The 18,135-nt window shown below is 44.1% G+C and overlaps 1 protein-coding gene across 4 annotated transcripts; it reads left to right on the top strand.

Annotated features, from left to right (window-relative positions):
• Positions 1 to 1,910: 1,910 nt before the first annotated feature.
• Positions 1,911 to 17,906, top strand: VRK3 (VRK serine/threonine kinase 3). 4 transcript variants are annotated; one of them, XM_081169893.1, is made up of 14 exons: positions 1,911 to 2,341; positions 3,919 to 4,046; positions 5,687 to 5,833; positions 6,158 to 6,304; positions 6,809 to 6,861; positions 7,880 to 7,946; positions 9,008 to 9,092; positions 9,655 to 9,757; positions 11,161 to 11,253; positions 11,735 to 11,867; positions 13,333 to 13,453; positions 14,283 to 14,341; positions 16,411 to 16,559; positions 17,420 to 17,906. In XM_081169893.1, the coding sequence occupies exons 1-13, from the start codon at positions 2,238 to 2,240 to the stop codon at positions 16,557 to 16,559; spliced, it is 1,389 nt and encodes a 462-aa protein (XP_081026019.1). In that variant the 5' UTR covers positions 1,911 to 2,237; the 3' UTR covers positions 17,420 to 17,906. The 4 variants fall into 4 exon arrangements, with proteins under 4 accessions (XP_081026019.1, XP_081026022.1, XP_081026021.1 ...); XM_081169896.1 differs by having other exon boundaries at positions 1,912 to 2,187; XM_081169895.1 differs by lacking the exon at positions 1,911 to 2,341 and adding an exon at positions 2,597 to 2,813.
• The last annotated feature ends 229 nt before the right edge of the window (positions 17,907 to 18,135 follow it).

The raw sequence follows: 18,135 nt of genomic DNA, 5'->3' as shown, positions 1-18,135 counted from the left end.
GAAATTACCTGCACAGAAGCTGCTTACCACAAGGTATGTTTTGAATACCAGAAGTGATCTTTGTTCAAAGTCCTTCTATACCCAAATCCATTCCTGGTTGCCCCAAGCTTTGTTATTTCAGCAACCTGATTTGGGGGGGGGCATGGGGATTTTGTTGCTAAACTGCCATCAAAATATGGGGTATTATGCTGATTCACCAGCAAATCTCCCAGAGATGTACAACTCCAGATCTGCCCACTTGACTTAGGCTGTGGTTTTGGTGAGAGTGAAGGCTCACATTACAGAATTCTCTTAAGGTGGTACCCGTCTCCCCACTTTTAAAGTAAAATATTAGAACATATTTGTCCCCAGTGGTGGGGGTATCTATTTTCACATGTGGGTTGTAGGTTACTTGGGTGGCTATTTTCAGGGAAGAATTATTACCAAACAATCACTTTTCAGTACTTCAGCAGACTTGCTCTTGGTATTTGATGGGAAAGCGACATGTATCTTACACAAAGATTGACTGACTTTTCTGCATAGCCAAAAACTGGAAAATATTTTGGAGGAATTATATTAACAGGTATGGACTATAGCTTTGATGGAAAGAGTTATAACCTAAGTGGTAGACCTTATTTTGCATGCAGAAAAAAGGTCCCAGTTTCATTTCCTGGCATCTCCAGGTATGACTTGAATTTAAAACTCTTGAAGCTCCTGCCAGCAAGTACAGACAATACTGTACTGAGAAAGTTGGAGAAATGGTCTGACTATAAGGCAGCTTCATGTTTCTAGCTTTTTCAGCTGTGCAACCCCTTTTTGAGGCAACTGATACCAACGTTACTCTGGGACAGCAGCCAAAAATCTTCCTGCTCATGTATTTCAGTTGTTCACTGTTTTTATTAGCTTTTTTTTAAAAAAAAAACTAACTTGGAATCCATTTTGATTTTTAAGAAAGGAAGTATTTTAGGTTTAGTAACCAGACCATTCTGGTCTGGGATTTATTTAGTAAGCATTTGTGTATAACAGAAGTACCGTATTGGGAAGACCAACTTGCAAAACAGTGGGGGCTGGAGAGATGCAGATAAGACCTCATGACTGACAGCTCTTTAAAAAATGGACGCCTGCTGGCAGCATCCTTTCTCAGTCATTTTTGCAGGTCCCAGCAACTGCAGGAAAAGCTACTTTTTAAAAAAAAGTATTCCAGCAATGCCAAGCAGCTGTTGTTATGCCTCCAGAATACTGTCTGGTGCTACAGTTGTGGGCAGTGGCTGCATAAAGAACTGCCATTTTGTTGAAGCATCCTTGTCTACCCTTGAGGAGGATACTTCATTCCCTCCTAGTAAACTTGTGCTGGTAGTTATTGATGTGCCTGGAGACAGGTTGTGTTTCCACAGCAGTGACCAGAGGAGGAATGACCACTGAGGAGCACAGAGGGAAAAAATGCCATGGCGCACCTGTAGCAGCAAACTGGATGCCTTCACCTCCCCCAGCTGCAATAAAACATACCTCACCTGTATCTGTCTCTACAGCCACAGCAAGCGCTTTAACTCTCCAGCGGCTTGACTTTACCCCAAGGCACTCTCTTCCATTGACTCCTGAGATGGATGGATGCCAACTAACAATCTTAAAGTTTTTCTCTTCAAGAGGATAAAACCCTGCCGCTTCAAACAATATCTCTAACAGGGTACTCAGTGCAATTTGGAATCTCCAAATTGGGATTCCTCTCTGGGTACAATCCTCCGGCTAGTTTTAAAGGGCCGAAGGCTGCAATCCCATAGGTGCTTACCTTGGAGTAAGACCCCCATATAAAAGAAAAAATGGGGTAAGACTATGGGTGTTGTGCCAGAGCGGGAAGCAAGTCTCCCCCGCCCCACACGCCTTTTGCTGGACTCCTGTCATCAACATATACACTGTTTTTCTTTTGGATATCTTAGCATATTTCTTGCCCACCTAGAAATACAGGAAGCCCCAGATTTTATTTTCCTGGTGCCCCCACTGAGTAAAACACGCGTGAAAGATTGGTGGCGCTTGATGAATGTGAGCAAAGGGGAATTAAGCGCCACAGGTATGAACCGGCCGGGCAGGTTCTGAAAGCGGTCCCTGTGGGCTGGGGAGCTGAGCCGCCTGAGGGCGTCGCTGGAGGCGGCCTGCCAGGAGAAAGACTCGCGGTGGGCGCTTCCGTGAGGTCGGCGGGCCGGGCAGGACGAGGTAACGGGCTTCCTTCTTCCCAGGCAGACCGGAGCCCCACTGGAAGCGACATGAACAGGTTTGGCAAAGGACGCAAGAGGCCGGAGGCCGAAGAGGGAGACGCCTCCTTTGCCGCTGTTGCTCCAGCCTACAAGCGGGCGAAGGCCGGCGCTGGGTGGGTACGAAGGCGAGCAGTCGCGGTGAGCCGAAGAAGCTTCGTGTGGCCCAGCATGGCCGCCGCTGCTGCGTGAAGCTGTTTATGCGGCGGGAGAGGCGCAGCGTTAGCTTCTTGCAGCCGGAAAAGCCCGGTAGTAGCAACGTCCTTCCAGAATAAGACGGCGATGTTTTCTATAACATCCATATGTCATATATCGCTTTCACAAAGAATCCTGGGAGTTGTAGTTTCACCTAACCCAGCAGAGTTACAGTTCCCAGCACCCTTAAACCAAGCGACGTTTGGGGCAGGGGGGGGGGGGACCATGAGCTTTAGATGCCCGATGGGATGTGCCTTTGATCGTGTGTGGTGTGGATCTGCAGGGGGCTGCCCCCGGGATTTTCGATCTGTTTTTATTTGAAACAAATAGAAGAGGAGCTCTCTCTCTCGCAGAATTCGTGGTGGCTCAAAATGTCTCCCGGCGAGGAGGATTGTGAGTTATAATAATAATTATAATAATTATTTATACCCCGCCCATCTGGCTGGGTTTTCCCAGCCACTCTGGGCGGCTTCCAACCGAATTAAAAACTTCCCTAAACAGGGCCGCCTTCCTGACAAGGGAGGGGAAGTGACTTCAGGTAAGAGGGTCACTTGCTTGGATCCGAAGGCGAGGGTGGCCACCTCATAACGTTTCTTAACGTGTAAGATTTATATGCTGTGTTTCTTTAAAAAAAGAAGGTAAGCCAGGTTACTCTTGTTTCTTTTCATTTTTTAAAAGCACACTTCCTGTGTTTTGTTGCCCCTTTAAAATGTGTGCTTTGAAACCAAAACTGGAACCTTAGTGAAATGTGTTTGGGCGCACAGTGCTGCCTTTACCCTGCCCCTCAATTAAAATAAAATAAAATGGCTTACGAGAGAAAGAGAGAGAGAGGATGTATTAAAAACAGCTTCCAAAAACATGGACTGTCTGTCTTGGTGCTTCCCCACCCCCTTAGCTGCCATTGCAGATTTAAAAGTTTTTAAAGAGCAAGTGTGGTGTAAAGGTTAGAGTGTCAAGACTAGAGTATGGGTCAAATCCCCACTCAGCCATAAAGCTCCCTGGGTGATCTTGGGGCACTCACTCAACCTAACCTGCCTTACAGGATTGTTGCAGGGATTAAATGAGGAGCAGGTGAACTATGTGAACTAAGATGGAATATTAAATAAGTTTTAGGGGCCTTGGGTTATTTTATTAATTGCACGTCTTTCCCATTTTTACTCTAATGCACTTAAGGTATGCATGTGTTTCTACCTGGTGTCTCTCTCTCTCTCTCTCTCTCTCTCTCTCTCTCACTCTCTCACACACACACACAAAAGCCCAAAGCACCCCCCTATTTTATTAGCTGCTGCTTTCCCCACTCCTTTTTACCACATGAAGATTAATTACTTGCTCTTATAAATTGCCTTTGGAGTTTTAGATAGTCAGTAAATTGAACCCTATCAAAATATTCACTGATGCAACAACCAAATCCAAATTATGAATATCACTTTCCAATTTTGAGGCGTGCAGCTATTTATGTCCACCCACTCCCCTCTTCTCTCTCCCACTGTTTTTCTAGAATGGTCAATTTTTGCCCGCAGTGTGGACAGAGGGTTGAGGCATCCTTTAACTTTTGTGCCTCCTGTGGGGCCAGACTTCCTGCAGAAGAAGAGGGCATGCAGATCACTCCAACTTCTTCAATGAAAGGTAGGAATGTTTAGTCAAATGTGGCAGCTGACAAACATTACCTATCTGATGACCCAGCTGAAAGTCCTTTGCAGCTAGGCCTCCTAACTTATTGTTCCTATTTAAACATGAAGCACATTTATTAGCCAGGGATAATGGATGGCACAAAAAGGAGATGTAAACCCATATAGTGAGTGATGTTTAAATCTAAGATACTGATCTCCGTATTATGCCTGATTTTGTTAGGAATTCACTGTCTGCCAATCCACCCCCTCACCCAACAGCTGTCAAGTGGAAATAGTTGCAGGGAAGTTAGTTATAAGCATGACATTTTGTCACCCAGTAATGAACATGGGTCCTTGTTTGCTTTGGAGAGATGAAGGTTAAGAGCCGGAACCATTCAGGGATCGTAGACAGGAATGGTAAACAGGGCCCAGCACCAGCTTTTGGAGCCTTCCCTCACCTTTCAGATTTTGCTTATTTAAGGGCAGCTGGGCCAGACATCGCAGCGCTAAGCAGATCTTTGCTCAGTACCACTGCCAGACTGCCTTCCCTGCCCTGCCACCCATGCCCCTTTCTCAAGCAGGTAGTTTGTCTCCTGTGTGGTAACTCAGCAACAATGCCAGGGGGAGCTCCAATCTGTGTGTTTGAACTTGCGTCCATAATATACACACATCAGAAGTGGAGGCAGTGTAACTAAGATGATGGGGTCAGCGAGTGGGGGTTTGTGACCTAAAGATTTGGTTGTTGCTGCTGCCAAGCCATCCCACAGTTCCCACAGGCTGCCGCCATGGGGTGACAGGAGACCAGCTGGTTTAATATAGCAGCAGCAGGGCAGTATATCTGTGGGTATACCATATTGCCCAAATATTGTAAAAAGATATTTAGCCAAATTTCTATACCCCTTAATTGTAAAAAATGCGAGTGCCGCCTGCTGGGAGGGTGCAAATGCCACTCACCGGGGGGTGCCAGCCTGGGAGGCTACCATCGCTGGAGCATGCCCCCCCTCCCCGCAGGCAGCTAGCCCTGCCTGTGAGAGTCATCACAGCGATCCATAATTAAAAGCAGAAGTCGGCAGATGTGTCCTCTAATTTGCTCTTCAAAATATGGCTTCCCTAGAGTGGGTGCCTGTCTGATGTCAATAGACAGGGAGTTCCAATTTCATACAAGTGTGGAACGGGTATTATTTGGTACCTGTAACAGTATTTATAAAATCTATTTATTTATAAAAAAATATTTATATACCAGTTATAGGTAGGTAGCCATGTTGGGCTGCCGTAGTCGAAACAAAATAAAAAAATTCCTTCCAGTAGCACCTTAGAGAGCAACCAAGTTAGTTACTGGTATGGGCTTTCATATCTGAAGAAGTGTGCATGCACACGAAAGCTCACACCGATAACTAACTTAGTTGGTCTCTAAGGTGCTACTGGAAGGATTTTTTTTATTTATATGCCACTGTATCATAAAAATATATCACAGCTGTTTACATCAATATAAAAACATTGAACCAGACAGTACCAGTTCTGCAGACAGAAGAAAGGAATAGCAACACCTTGCATTTGGCCTGGTAACAAATAAGCAACCAGTGCAGATCTATGAGTAGAGGCAGTTGGCCTGCCTGTAAACACCTTTGTTGTTCTGACAGTGCTACCTTTTATCAGGGCTAAACCAAGAAGACCAAGAACAGCTGCCGAGGTCTCCTGCAAAGAAAAAGGCAGAAATATTGCCAGACAAAGGAAATGCTTCTTCTGCAGTTAAATGGAGCTGGTCACCTTCTGTATCACCTACTAAATCGCCAAAGGCAAAAGGTGAGGATTTTAGCTCTGCATATGGCTGTATTTGCTGATGATTCCAGGCGGGTGGGTGGTTGGCTGGCTGGCTGGCTAGCTTTGAATTTTTGCACAAACTCCTATTGTGTTTCTCTTTCTGTATTTTCTTGTTTAAAAGCCATTGCTATCGCAGTGCTAACCATTTTCATGAAATTTGCCCCCAAAACTAGTTTCCCTAGTTTACACATCCCAATATTGAGGGCAAAGGGAGCAATATTGGGGGCAGAGTGAGTCCCCACTCTGAATTCCTAGCACAGTGGGCTACAAATCTAAGTAAGAAATACTTGTGTCTCTCTTGTAAAGCAAAGCCCAGCTACCGATCTCCCAGGAAGGACAGGAGTGCCACCGTGAGACCTCTCCCAGAGGGTGAGATCCTAACAGACCTGAACAACAAGCAATGGAAGCTTGGGAAACTTCTGAGCGAGGGTGACTATGGACTGATGTATGAAGGTACAAGATGTGCTTGCATGGTATTACATTCTGGAGAGAATGCAACCACCTCTTCTGTGTCCCAATTTATTAAGGAAAATCTGCCCTTAAGGTTTTTTTTAAAAAGGGCCATATCTGCTCCTATAGATAAATCAAATCAAATCAACTGGCAGCAGGAACAAAACAAAACAAAATGAGTGGCAGAAAAAACAGCAAAAATAAAACACTGACTAAAAGCTGAGCTGCAGCAACTGCTATCTCTGATCTGTGCTAACCATTTCCTAGAATCCTTTGCTGTGGTTGCAGTGGACATACAAAGGTTGTGTCCAAAGGTTGCAGTGTTGGCTTTGTTGTCCAGATCTGCTCCTTGCTCAGCGTATTTAAGTATTCTGATACCTATTGTTTCCGAGATGGTACTGTATCAATATAACAAGAGTGAAATAAAGCTAACCTACCGGTCTTCATATAGTAGGTGCAGATCTCCTGGGTTACCTATTGACCTTAATTTATTCCATCCTTTCACAGCAATGTGTGCATCTGAAGCTTGCCATTCCCAGCGGAAATACTCCCTCAAACTTGTGAGTTCAGCTCTCTGTGTTAGGTGTATCCTAGATCGTTCTATGTGCTGGAACTGGGATCTGAGCTTGGCAAGATGTAGGTCAAGGCAAACACAGCAGGAGGACTTGGAGCTTGTCTCTTCCAAATAGTTCCAATAATCAGTGACACAAAGAAGGACTTGAAGTATGAAATCACACATAGAGGAAGCAGGTCAGAGCACCCAGACTCTCTTGTGCTTTACAAGAAGAGTTCATAGGCTTTTCTCAAGAATACGACTAATAAAAGGCAAGGTACAGAGAGAGGCTGCTAAGCCTAGAATGGCAATAGAAGTAGGATACTGGGTGCTAGGTGATGCCCAACATTGGTCATGCTCAAACTAGAGCCATTGAAATTAATGAGTAGATTGGTTTCAGTGTGTCTTCTCTGAGTTTTGCTAACATTGGCTATCTCCCGATGGTCGAACTGTTAGGAGCTGTGTGTAAGGCATAGTAGCTTCATTCTGTGACCATCAGGGGTGTCTCCCCATGGCCCTCTGTGATTTCAAAATACCCACCAGAGCCTTAGCATTTTTATATTTTCCTATCTATAAGGATTGACAACTTTCTTTAAAAAATAAATAAATCACCACTCATACACAAAAGAAAAACACACAAGGTTGTATCCAAGTTCTCCTCTGAGTGGATCAATGAAATTGATGGGCTATGTCTATAGATTTCAGTGTGTCTACTCTCAGTAGGACTAGCATTGAATACAACCCAAATTCTATTCCTAATGCTTGTCACATGTGGGTTGTATTATAATAACTGCACTGTGGTTCATTGGGATGACATTCCTGGTGGTATTCTGGTCTAACATACTACATCTGCTCCTCTCTGATTTCTCCCATTTGTAAAGTGGAAGTGGAATTCTTTACTTGTCTATTGAGTGTTAGAGAAGCTATGTAAAGAGGATCGCTTTAACATGGTAATTAAAGTGCAGGGTGGGGAGGGCAGTGAGGCAATAAAAAGAATATCGGTGCCAGTTTCTCTCCCTTCTCAGGATTGCAAAGATGGACGGCTCTTCAATGAACAGAACTTCATGCAGCGAGCTGCTAAGAAAGCCACAGGTAGGAATTGATGAGTCATTAAAGTGACTATATGTTTAAAGCAGTATGGTACCACTTTAAGTAGTATTGGCTTTCCCCAAAGAGTCTGGGGAACTGTAGTTTTTTTTTAAGGTTGCTGAAAGTTATTGGAGACCCCTATTCCCCTCACAAAGCTACAATTCCCAGAGTGGTTTTACAGCCAATCCTTCTCCCCAGGGAGCTGGGAATTGCAGCTCTGTGAGAGGAAAAGGGGCCTCCTAACAGTTCTCAGCACCCTTAACAAACTTTGGTGGAAGCCATGACAGTTTAACCAGCCATGACACCGGTATTACTTTAAACTTATAGTGCAGATAGAGACTGTGTCTCAGGAGAGGGACACAGGGTTCACCAGGGAGTTATTGGGGTCTGTCTGTTGTCGTTTTTATAAAAAGTAAAGGTAAAGGACCTCTGGACGGTTAAGTCCAGTCAAATTTGACTGTGTCTCTGTTTTCCCTTTATGTAAGCCTTGTGAAGAAGTGATGCCTTTTCCCAAGGCTTTTGAGGAGGACCCATGGAGCTCTGGCTAGATGAAGAGGTGGTGGTCAGCCCTAGTATTAGGAGTCAGCTTGTAGTCAGCCCTAGTATTAGGAGTGGTGGTCCTGAGGGATGGAGATGAACCCCCCCCCAAAAAAAAAGACGTGATGTTTTATTACAGAAATTCCCTAATCTTCTTGTTACTGTCTTTCTCTCTTGTTCTCCCTCTGCTAGTACTAAGGCTTAGTAGGCTGATTCTAGAAACTAGTCAGGGCTTTTTTTCAGCCTGAATTTTCTGAAACTCAGTTCCTGCACCTCTCAGGGGAGGGCTATTGCAATTATGAGAGAACAAGGGAGGTGTTCATGGTAAGTTCTGCCTCTTTTTCTAGAAAAATAGCACTGGGACTAGCTATGTCTTGAAATGGGGAGGGGCGCTCTCTCCCACACTGTGCATAACACAATCCTGATTAACATAGTCCTGACCTCTGGAGTGAGTGGAAGGAGGCAACATGGACAAGGAAATCACTTAACAGAAGTAAGACCAATGTTCTCTCTGTCTCTCTTTGTAGTGGAGAAGTGGAAGAAACAGCATTCAGTACCATTGCTGGGGATCCCTAATTGCGTTGGTTTTGGCCTCCACAATAGTAACTACAGGTTAGGAAGCTTTGCCATGGGAACTCCTGTGAGCCATCCTTCCCTCTACTTCCCAAATCCTTCCTCTGCGCTATGCTATCTCATCTTACTTTCACCATCAATGTTGCTGTTTTCTCACAATCCCTTTGGATCGCTTTTGTTCTGTTGCTGAACCCGTTTTCTTTATTCAATTGCTATTCTATTTTCCCAGAAGAGCAAATTAGACATTGATTTTATGATTTTACTTCCGGAGCCTCTTTTTTGTGCTTTTGACTTTCTTTGTCAGTCTACCTCCTGCTTTGAATTCTTCTACTTAAGATTTCTGATAGTATTTCATTTTGAATATGCTAGCTTAGGGAGTGTGGTCATGGTCATAGTGCTGCAGTAAGGTGAGCTGAAAGAAACTGAATTCCTCCCATTACAGATCCTGATTACTGGTAGTTCTTGTTGTTCACAGATCTGAAGAGGAGGTAGTTTATATACAGATGGAGGGGTGCGTCCTAGAGGTCTGACAATAGTGGATGCAAACCTCCAACAAATAGCACAGTTCACATGCTGCGCTGTTATCTCTTTTGACTGGCAGGTTCCTGGTCTTCTCTTATCTGGGCCGCTCCCTTCAGTGCATCCTGGATGACTGTGCAAACAAGATGACGGAGAAAGCAGCCTTGCAGCTTGCAATCAGACTGGTATGAAATGCCCAAAAGGAGAATGGATGAAAAGGAATCTTCTCAAAAAGTCTCTTTGTAAAACTGAGGCTTTTTCTGCCACTGCAGGCCAGCTTTGGGCCCAGGGAATTATGGGTGATTGCCATGCTTCAACAAGAATAACCTGGAGAGTAGTTTCATTCCTTTCATCCTTGATCAAAGCTGTGCTTTTAAGTAGAAATAATACAGTGCTGCTGTATTTAAATCTGACAGTTGTCCCCCTCCCCCATTCTTGCAAAGTGGCCTTGCAAGGATGAGATTTGTGTCAGAAGTGGCGCAGCAGATGATGCTTAACCCTTTCCCACCCAATTCATTTACCCCTCATACTTTCTTCCCTACCAAGTGCCCTGCAGAGTTCTAAGCCAGTGTTTCTAAGATGAGAAAAGTTCTGGAAACTGATGAGGGGAGCTGCAAACAACTGGATGACAGGAAAAGAATCTTGCACAACAGCCCACCCTTCTCCTTTAGAGGAGGAAGGCTTTACTTCTCCCTCTTGGTCCGGTAGATGGAACCATTAATATTAGCCTCAATGATCTCCTCCTCCCTGCCACGCACCCAGCAGCAGAATGGAGAGAGAGTCCCCACCCATTTTCCAGTTCTGCCTGCTCATTCACTACCCACAACCCCCTTTTTCTGCTTTGCTCCTCTCCCATTTGTACCTGGGCAGGGTTGAGCTTTGGACTGCATAGCCAACACCATGTTCCTCCTTCAAAGATTCAGGTTATTCTCAAATGTTCCTCCCTTCTCCTCCAGAGAAGGAGGGCTTTGAAGCCAAGGGCCTACTTCAGGAGCTTGACTCCTAGGTCAAGCAAGATGGGAGGAAGCAGACCCTATGAAGCAAAGGCTGCTGCTCTGTGAGAGTAGCGGCCACCTGCAGTTGTGGAGAGAAGGAACCAGAAGATACAGTGACTCTGCCAGGCAGAGTGTTAAATCTGGTAAACACTAATCAAAATGAATCCCTTCCTGAAGGTGTTTTGCAGAGGAGAAGCCTCTGTGAGTTTAATGTTGCATGTGGCTATGTTGTCACATTTAAGCTTGGTCCTCAGAACTGCAAATTAGCATGACTAGAGTGCAGTGCTGTGCAGGATCTTTCTCAGGTTGTTTGCACAGTAGGGTTTGGGTAATTCTCTCCAGTCCTTACAGAGCTGCACGTCACACTATGTGGCCTGATCAGCTCTGTGCCTGTGGATTTTAGGAGTACAGTCCTCTATGCAGACATAGAGTGACTTATGCTATGTGAATGTTTCGGCTGTGCCTTTCCAGAGGCTATATGTCAAACATCCATGCGCCATCACCAGCAGAAACTACTCTGGTTAGGAGTAACTCTGAGAAATGCAGGGATTCCAAGGGTGTCATTTTTCCTCTGCCTTCCATTTTGTCTTTAGGTGGATGTTCTGGAGTTCCTCCATGAGAATGAGTATACCCATGGGAACATCAATGCTCAGCACATATATGTGAATCCAGCTGACCTTGCTGTGGTAAGGAATGGAGCAGGGACAGACAAGGAATGTGTCCTTGCTGAAGGGTGTTCCTGTAGGATAGGAGAACATAATTTTTGTTCTACAGAGCTCCCCCAAGTATAGACATAAGAGACTCTCTTCCATCGCTCCTGCTAAGAATAGCCAGTCCAAAAAGTTCCTTCCTTTTCCTCTCATCTTGCCTGCAAACCCTAGACTATTGCTCATTCTAGGTTGTGTGAGAGAAGCATGTACTTTCTTACATTCTTACTGCATAGCATGGAAGGAGCAGTGATTCTTAGGGAGCAGTGATTCTTATGACTGCACCTTCTGGCTCCATTCATTCTGACCTTGGTGCCTTCCTGGCTGTTGCTTAAGGGCACAAGGCAATTGCAAATGTTGCTGAGTAGCAGATACTAAGGGGTGCTTTGCAAGGCCAGGCTGGTAGATCTTTGTCTTTTTGCTGTTGGGTCACTCTCTCCTCCTCCTCTTCTTCCCCCAGATCACCCTGGCAGATTACTGCTTTGCTTTCCGGTACAGCCCTGGGGGCAAGCATGTACCTGAATGTGAAGGCAGCAGGAAACCCCACGAGGGCACCATAGAGTTCATCAGCATTGATAGCCACAAAGGAGCCGGTGGGTGACAATGTCGCACTGTAGAAACAGACTGGGTGGGCAGTGTAAGCCATTGTTTTGATTCAGTCTGTGGTCTTTTCTCCTGTGCCCTTGATCGTACTTTTCCAGGAGCTGGCCCTTCTCTGACTAACTTGTTGGTCCCTTGCACAAAAGAAGTGCTTCCTTATTCCTGTGGAATAAGGCTCTCTGGTTTGCCTGGCCTCCAGCTTCTCCTCTTCTTAAGAAGCTTTGAGATGACCTGTTTACTGAGCACTCATCTTGCTTCATTTACACTTTGCTTGTGGAGAGGGTTCAGCAACACTGGCTTTTTATTGAACTTTCATTCTGATTTGTTTGCGGGAAGGTTAGATAATGTTGCATCAAGTGTTATTCCACACTTTCCAGTCCATTTTCCTGTCACTTTCCTTATCACAAAATTCCCAGGTTTTATTTTTTTTGGGGGGGGGGGTTGTTACACATGGCCTCCAAATAAGCTTTAACTGCACAGCAACAATCCAAAAGTGGCATTAACTTGTTGTGCACTTGAAGAGGTCACTGTATCTCCATGCTTTTGTGCTTCCTCTCTAGGCCAACCTTCCCCAGCCTGGTACCCTCCATATGTTTTGGACTTCACTTCCCATTAGCCCCAACCAGAATGGCTCATGGTCAGGAATGGTGCAAGTTGTAGCACAGACGTATTTGGAAGGCAACATATTGGGAGAGGCTGCTCTTGGCAGTCAAGATCTTACTTTTTCCCATGTCTACATGCTCTCAGTGATTAATCACTAAGGACTAATTCTAGTTGGCTGGGTTGCAGGCTAGCATATTTAATTTTTGAGGCTATTTCGTTTTTGGTGCATGAGGGAAAAGGAAATGTTGAAGTTGGCTTTATGTTCTAACAGCAAGAGGCAGCTCATGTATTTTTAAAACTTTTACTTTTTTTGCACTTCAGTCACATCCACACCATACATTAAACCATATTTAAAGCACATAGCTTCCTCCGCATAATCCTGGGAACAGTAGTTTATCCCTCGCATAGCTACAATTCCCAACACCCTTAAGAAACTACAGTTCCTATGATCATTTTGGGGAAGAAATGTGCTTTAAATGTACTTTGGTGTGGGTGTGATTTTCCTACTTCCTATTGCAAAAAGGATTCTATATTTAGGTAATATGCAAATAAATGTTGTCATTCAGTTGCTTGATTGGTATTTTTCACAGAGCAAAGGAGATGCAGAGAGATCATCTTAGTTACAGCCTGTCTTTTGGAGGTGTTGTAAGATTTTATTAATTGCCTGGAGACCTTAAGGCAAGTAAAACCCTGAAATAAATAGTGGAAAATTGAAGCACATGCTAAGGCAGTAATTTACCCAAGATGTGACTGCAGTCCATGTGAACCACTGTGATTATAAGGCTGTACCCCAATTTTTGTACTGTGCCATTGATGTTCCATACTTGGATATGCTTTCTTTTTCTACCCTGTTAGCTCCATCTCGTCGTAGTGATCTTGAGTCTCTGGGTTACTGTCTAGTGAAGTGGCTGTGCAGATGTCTTCCCTGGTCTGAGGACCTTGACTGTCCCTGTGTGGTCATGCAGAAGAAGGAAAGGTGTGCGCTGTGCATGGGAGATGTCCCTGGTTTCATCATGACCACCTCTCTGTCCTTGTTATGTGAAAAAGAAAACTTGTAGTAGATAGCTAAAAGCTGCTAGATACAACTGCCATTCTTCCTGATTGTTAGCCATGCTGGCTGGACCCCTGCCAGCATCTGGAAGGCTATAGATTCCCCATTCCTTGTGCTAGGGCTTTCAAACTAGTATTAGTATAGGTTTCCCTTGGTCAGTTGCAACAGTCATCAAGAGTAGTCATTGTGAGTTCCCTCACTTGGTATACTGGTTCTTGGCTCTGCCTCCTTGCTAGTCTTATACTCTCCCTCCTTCACAATCCCAAAGTACTGTATTTATGCTAATCTAATGCACCATCGGATCGAATGCACACCTCAGTTTTCAAAACCTTGAAACCAAAAAAGTATTTGCTGGTGAATGTAAATGTGCCATCAAATCTAATGCGCACCCTAATTTCCGCGACGTAATTAGGGCAATGAAGATGTGCATGACATTCGAATAAATACAGTATTGTACATATTGTTCCTTGAAACTGCCATCAAGCTTCATTGTTTTCTAGACTGGCTGACGCCCGTGGTTGAAGGCAACAACAGAGTCTGGTAACTAACTGCTTGACAACTATTGTGTCACTTGCAGTGCACAGTCTGGGACAAATATCACATTTACCCAACGTACAAGATGGGCCCTAGCTTGTGCATCTGTATTTGGGGCATTTTGAGTAGGAGAGAATAAGGGTGTCTTTTTAAAAGTATCAACTCAGCCTTATTTTTCTCTACCTCTTCTTTGAGGGGCTCACCAATTTTTCTGTTGTAGGTACAAAGCAGATGTTACCAAGTCTCCAAGTCTCTCCTTTGACTGGAAATCAAATCCAGGTACGAGCTTTACATTTGCACCCCAGCTTTCTTTTAGGGACTCCAGGTGGCGGATGTTGTGATATCTCATTTTCTTCCTTTTAAATTTCCCCCCCATTTTTATTTACTTGTTATGATTTCGGTAAACAGGCCCCCATATTCACTTTCATTTTCTCTTAATTCTCCTTAGCCATCAAAGCCGTCCTAAATACAACTTGTTCTAGTGTGTGCCCTTTTTTTGGTCTCCTCACACAAAGCACATAGACAGCCTCTCAAAGCTCTTACTGAGACAGTCCAGTAGTTGCTTTTCCTGTGAGATGAAAGCTTCCCTGTACAGGGGGTAATGACTTGAGTGAGACCAGTTTAGAAGTTTTAACTGGCTTGGCCAGATAGCAACACTGAGGGATTGTATTTCCTTGCATATAGAAATAGCCAATGTGACATGCACCAAGATTTCTACTCCTGCTGCATTCTTTCTCTTGACACTTTCCAACATCAGTGCCCCTGCAATGTCCCTGTAATGGTTTATTTGGCAATATGCTCTAGTGCAGTGGCCTTCAACTGGTCCAGATTGGAGACCCACCTCTGACCCTGAACCATGGGGTCCACTTTCATATATTTACTTTTGATTTATACTTAATACAGTGTTACCTTAGCATTACTACTAAATGAAAGCCAGAGATTTCTACACTTGTTCTTAGCCTAAAAGCTGAGAAGCTATTGAAAACCAGTGATTTTTGTTTCTTTAAAAAAGATGCACGATTTCAGTGGGACACCTGAGAGTTGTTCTATATATCATTATATTGAAAGGTGATATTAGAAAGGCTTACAACTCATTTTGTGCCGCTAAAGTGTTTTGGGGGTCACAATTGCTAAGAAGCCTGCTCATAAAGTTAGGTGGTATCAAATCGCAAGGATGACTGCTTCACTTGCCAATTTTGGTGTTGTTTTTTTTACTAACTGAAATCCAATTTAACTTTTAAGATTGTATCCCAAGACAGTTCATGGAATTGTTTCTGCAGCTCAGATCTTAATTTCAGTGTGTCCACAGTGAACAGTATTTATACTCATGGTACACCCTCACACAAATTGCTTTTTAGCTTGTGTTCTAGTGAGCTTATAAGGGAAGGACAATGTGGAGAGCTCTGTGTGTGTGTGTGTGTGTGTGTGTGTGTGTGTGTGTGTGTGTGTTTGCATGCATGTGGTGGGGTAGATTTTTTCTGCTTCTGTTCTGCAGAAGACACTTCTGTGTTCCTAGTCCCCAGCATACTTCCATTCTGCACGAAGTCTAGAAAGCCATAGAAACAAAGTGAAATAGTTTCCTTGCTCAATAAAGCGCTTCCACACCTCAGGCACAGCTATAGGAAAGTAGGGCATACAGCTGGCCAGAAAAACCTTTCTTACTGAAAAAGGCTCTTGCCTTTCTTCTGCCACTTTGCACCCATGAAAATTGATAATATGAGTGTCACGTCAGAAGAGTGTGTTCTAGACCACACAAAATCCCAACCCACAAGTTGAAGACCTAGGTTCTGATAGACGTATCAAGGGGCTGGGAGCCAGGCGACCTGTGCTGTTTCTCCAGCTCTGCTGTCAGATAATGTGGGGCCTCACCTTTACAATGATCTTCTAAAGTGGTCATCCTCTAGCCCTGTGGCTGCTTGTCTTTTTACAGACAGGTAAGGCCTTTCATTTCCAGCAAGTGTTTTTAGGCGCTCTCTAAAAGTAGGTTTTTACTACCATCTGGTTTGAGCCATACCGTAATGTTGCTTTACTGTAATTTGGTGATTTTTTAAAATTTGATAATTTAAAATTTTTGCTAGAGTGCCTTGAATGGGTTTATATAGAATGCCAGGTTAAAACTATTGTGAGCACATAAATAACACATCTAGCTTGCTCTCTTTGATGCTTGTGGTTTCGTTATGAGCTCACTATGGTTGCAACGTGGTCTCCATGAAGGGTATTGAGCCCACAGCCGAGCCAAGTCAGCCACATTTTCAGATGCCATCTGGGTCAACAACGTGGGAATACTGGAATGACTGCTTTGTAGGAGCCGGCTATTCTCATTTGACAACCATGTTGACCTTTTCTAGAAGCCCTGAAGAGCTATCTGCTACAAGTGATGTCCCTGGAATATGAAGAGAAGCCAGACTATGAAGAGCTACGCACTGTCCTGAGGAGGCCTCTTGAGCTGATGAGAACATCTGCCTATGACTCAGTGGATCTCAAGGTGGTACCCTAGGTAATGTGCTAATACTGGTTGCATTCTCTTCAGCTTTCACCTCTCTGAGAAAACACAGGTCGCAACTAGACATGGCAGCGGCAAACCTGTGTGTTGGGTACAAACACCTTGTTTTGTGGTCTGGGTGTTCTACAAAATGTTTAGAGTTGGTCCTTTGCTACAGAGATGCAACCCTGACAGTTTTTAGATGAAAAGCTAGATCTGCAAGTTAATATATCGATTATTATCTTTTCCCTACCAATGTCCACAGATGATTTTTCCATTGAAGTAGCTATAGATAGTGTGCTATCTTAATGCTCTGTAGCAGATGTCTTTGTTGTCGTACTAAGTTGTGAGCTGGCTTTAGGCAAAGGTTGTATTCTAGATGACTGTATCTGATAACAGATAGAAACCTTTGTCACCTGGTAGCTTGGCACTGTGGGTTAAACCACAGAGCCTAGGACTTGCCAATCAGAAGGTCGGCGGTTCGAATCCCCGCGACGGGGTGAGCTCCTGTTGCTCAGTTCCTTCTCCTGCCAACCTAGCAGTTCGAAAGCACGTCAAAGTGCAAGTAGATAAATAGGTACCACTCCAGCAGGAAGGTAAACGGTGTTTCTGTGCACTGCTCTGGTTCGCCAGAAGCAGCTTAGTCATGCTGGCCAAATGACCCGGAAGCTGTATGCCAGCTCCCTTGGCCAATAAAGCGAGATGAGCGCCGCAACCCCAGAGTCGGCCACGTCTGACCTAATGGTCAGGGGTCCCTTTACCTTTACCTTTAGCTTGTATTTAGGTTTATTTAGGCTTCCAGTAACATAGGAGGTAAACACTGAAGTAACAAATTGTAGCGTAGCAAGAGTAACAAGTCCTATTGTGCTTTGCAGATCTGGGAAACAGAGAGAAGATGGTAGAGAGAGTCAACCCCACTGGAATATCCTGGAACAGCTGGGAGCACAATTTCCCTTATTTTTTCACACCTGACTTTTAGATTGGGGAGGGAAGTGGAATTTCTTGCAGCTGTTTGTTAGGACCTTGTTGTGACCTTTTATAGAATCAGTCCTATCCTGCTGCACAGCACTGAATTCTGGTTACCGTAAATCTCATATCCCTATTTTATAGACAACTGCTTGAGCAGTATTTTAAAACAGTAACCCCCAAATTTGTTTTTCATGTGTTTTACCTTGTAAATAGTGATGGCTGCTTTGGTTTTGTTTTGAAAGGAGGGAAAACTACAATCTTACATTCATTGTCTTAATTGTGTTTTAATTTTATTTTATTCTAATCTGCCTTGGAGACCTTTTATCAGGTAGAAGGTATTGTGAAGTCTATTAAGAATATTAAATAAAGATATATATTCTGTTGATCTTGTAATCAGCTGTCTTGGATGAGCTCTTGGGCGGTATTTTGTTGTTTTGCTCATGGCAACAAAGACACACGACATTGGGTTCTTCTGCAGGAAATATTCAGGAGCTAGTATCATATTTCTTTGCTGTTCACACATTTCCCTGCTTTGATTCACAAGGAGTGAGGGTGTTCAGTGAAATTATGTAAGGGACTTTTTAATGGCCCTGTGTTCTTCTTTCTAGAACAGAAGCAGCCT

This window comes from Podarcis bocagei (assembly GCF_964188305.1).
Source record: "Podarcis bocagei genome assembly, chromosome: 14".
Classification (NCBI taxonomy): domain Eukaryota; kingdom Metazoa; phylum Chordata; class Lepidosauria; order Squamata; family Lacertidae; genus Podarcis; species Podarcis bocagei.
The sequence above is the reverse complement of the archived record's forward strand: the minus strand, read 5'-3'. Positions and strand labels throughout refer to the sequence as shown.

Bases quoted from the DNA above. Each gene is read 5' to 3' on its own strand.
- VRK3 (XM_081169893.1), top strand. From the start codon at position 2,238: ATGAACAGGTTTGGCAAAGGACGCAAGAGGCCGGAGGCCGAAGAGGGA. The intron at 9,093-9,654 runs GTTAGGAAGCTT...TTTGACTGGCAG, and splicing joins CTCCACAATAGTAACTACAG to GTTCCTGGTCTTCTCTTATC. The intron at 14,342-16,410 runs GTACGAGCTTTA...GACCTTTTCTAG, and splicing joins TGACTGGAAATCAAATCCAG to AAGCCCTGAAGAGCTATCTG.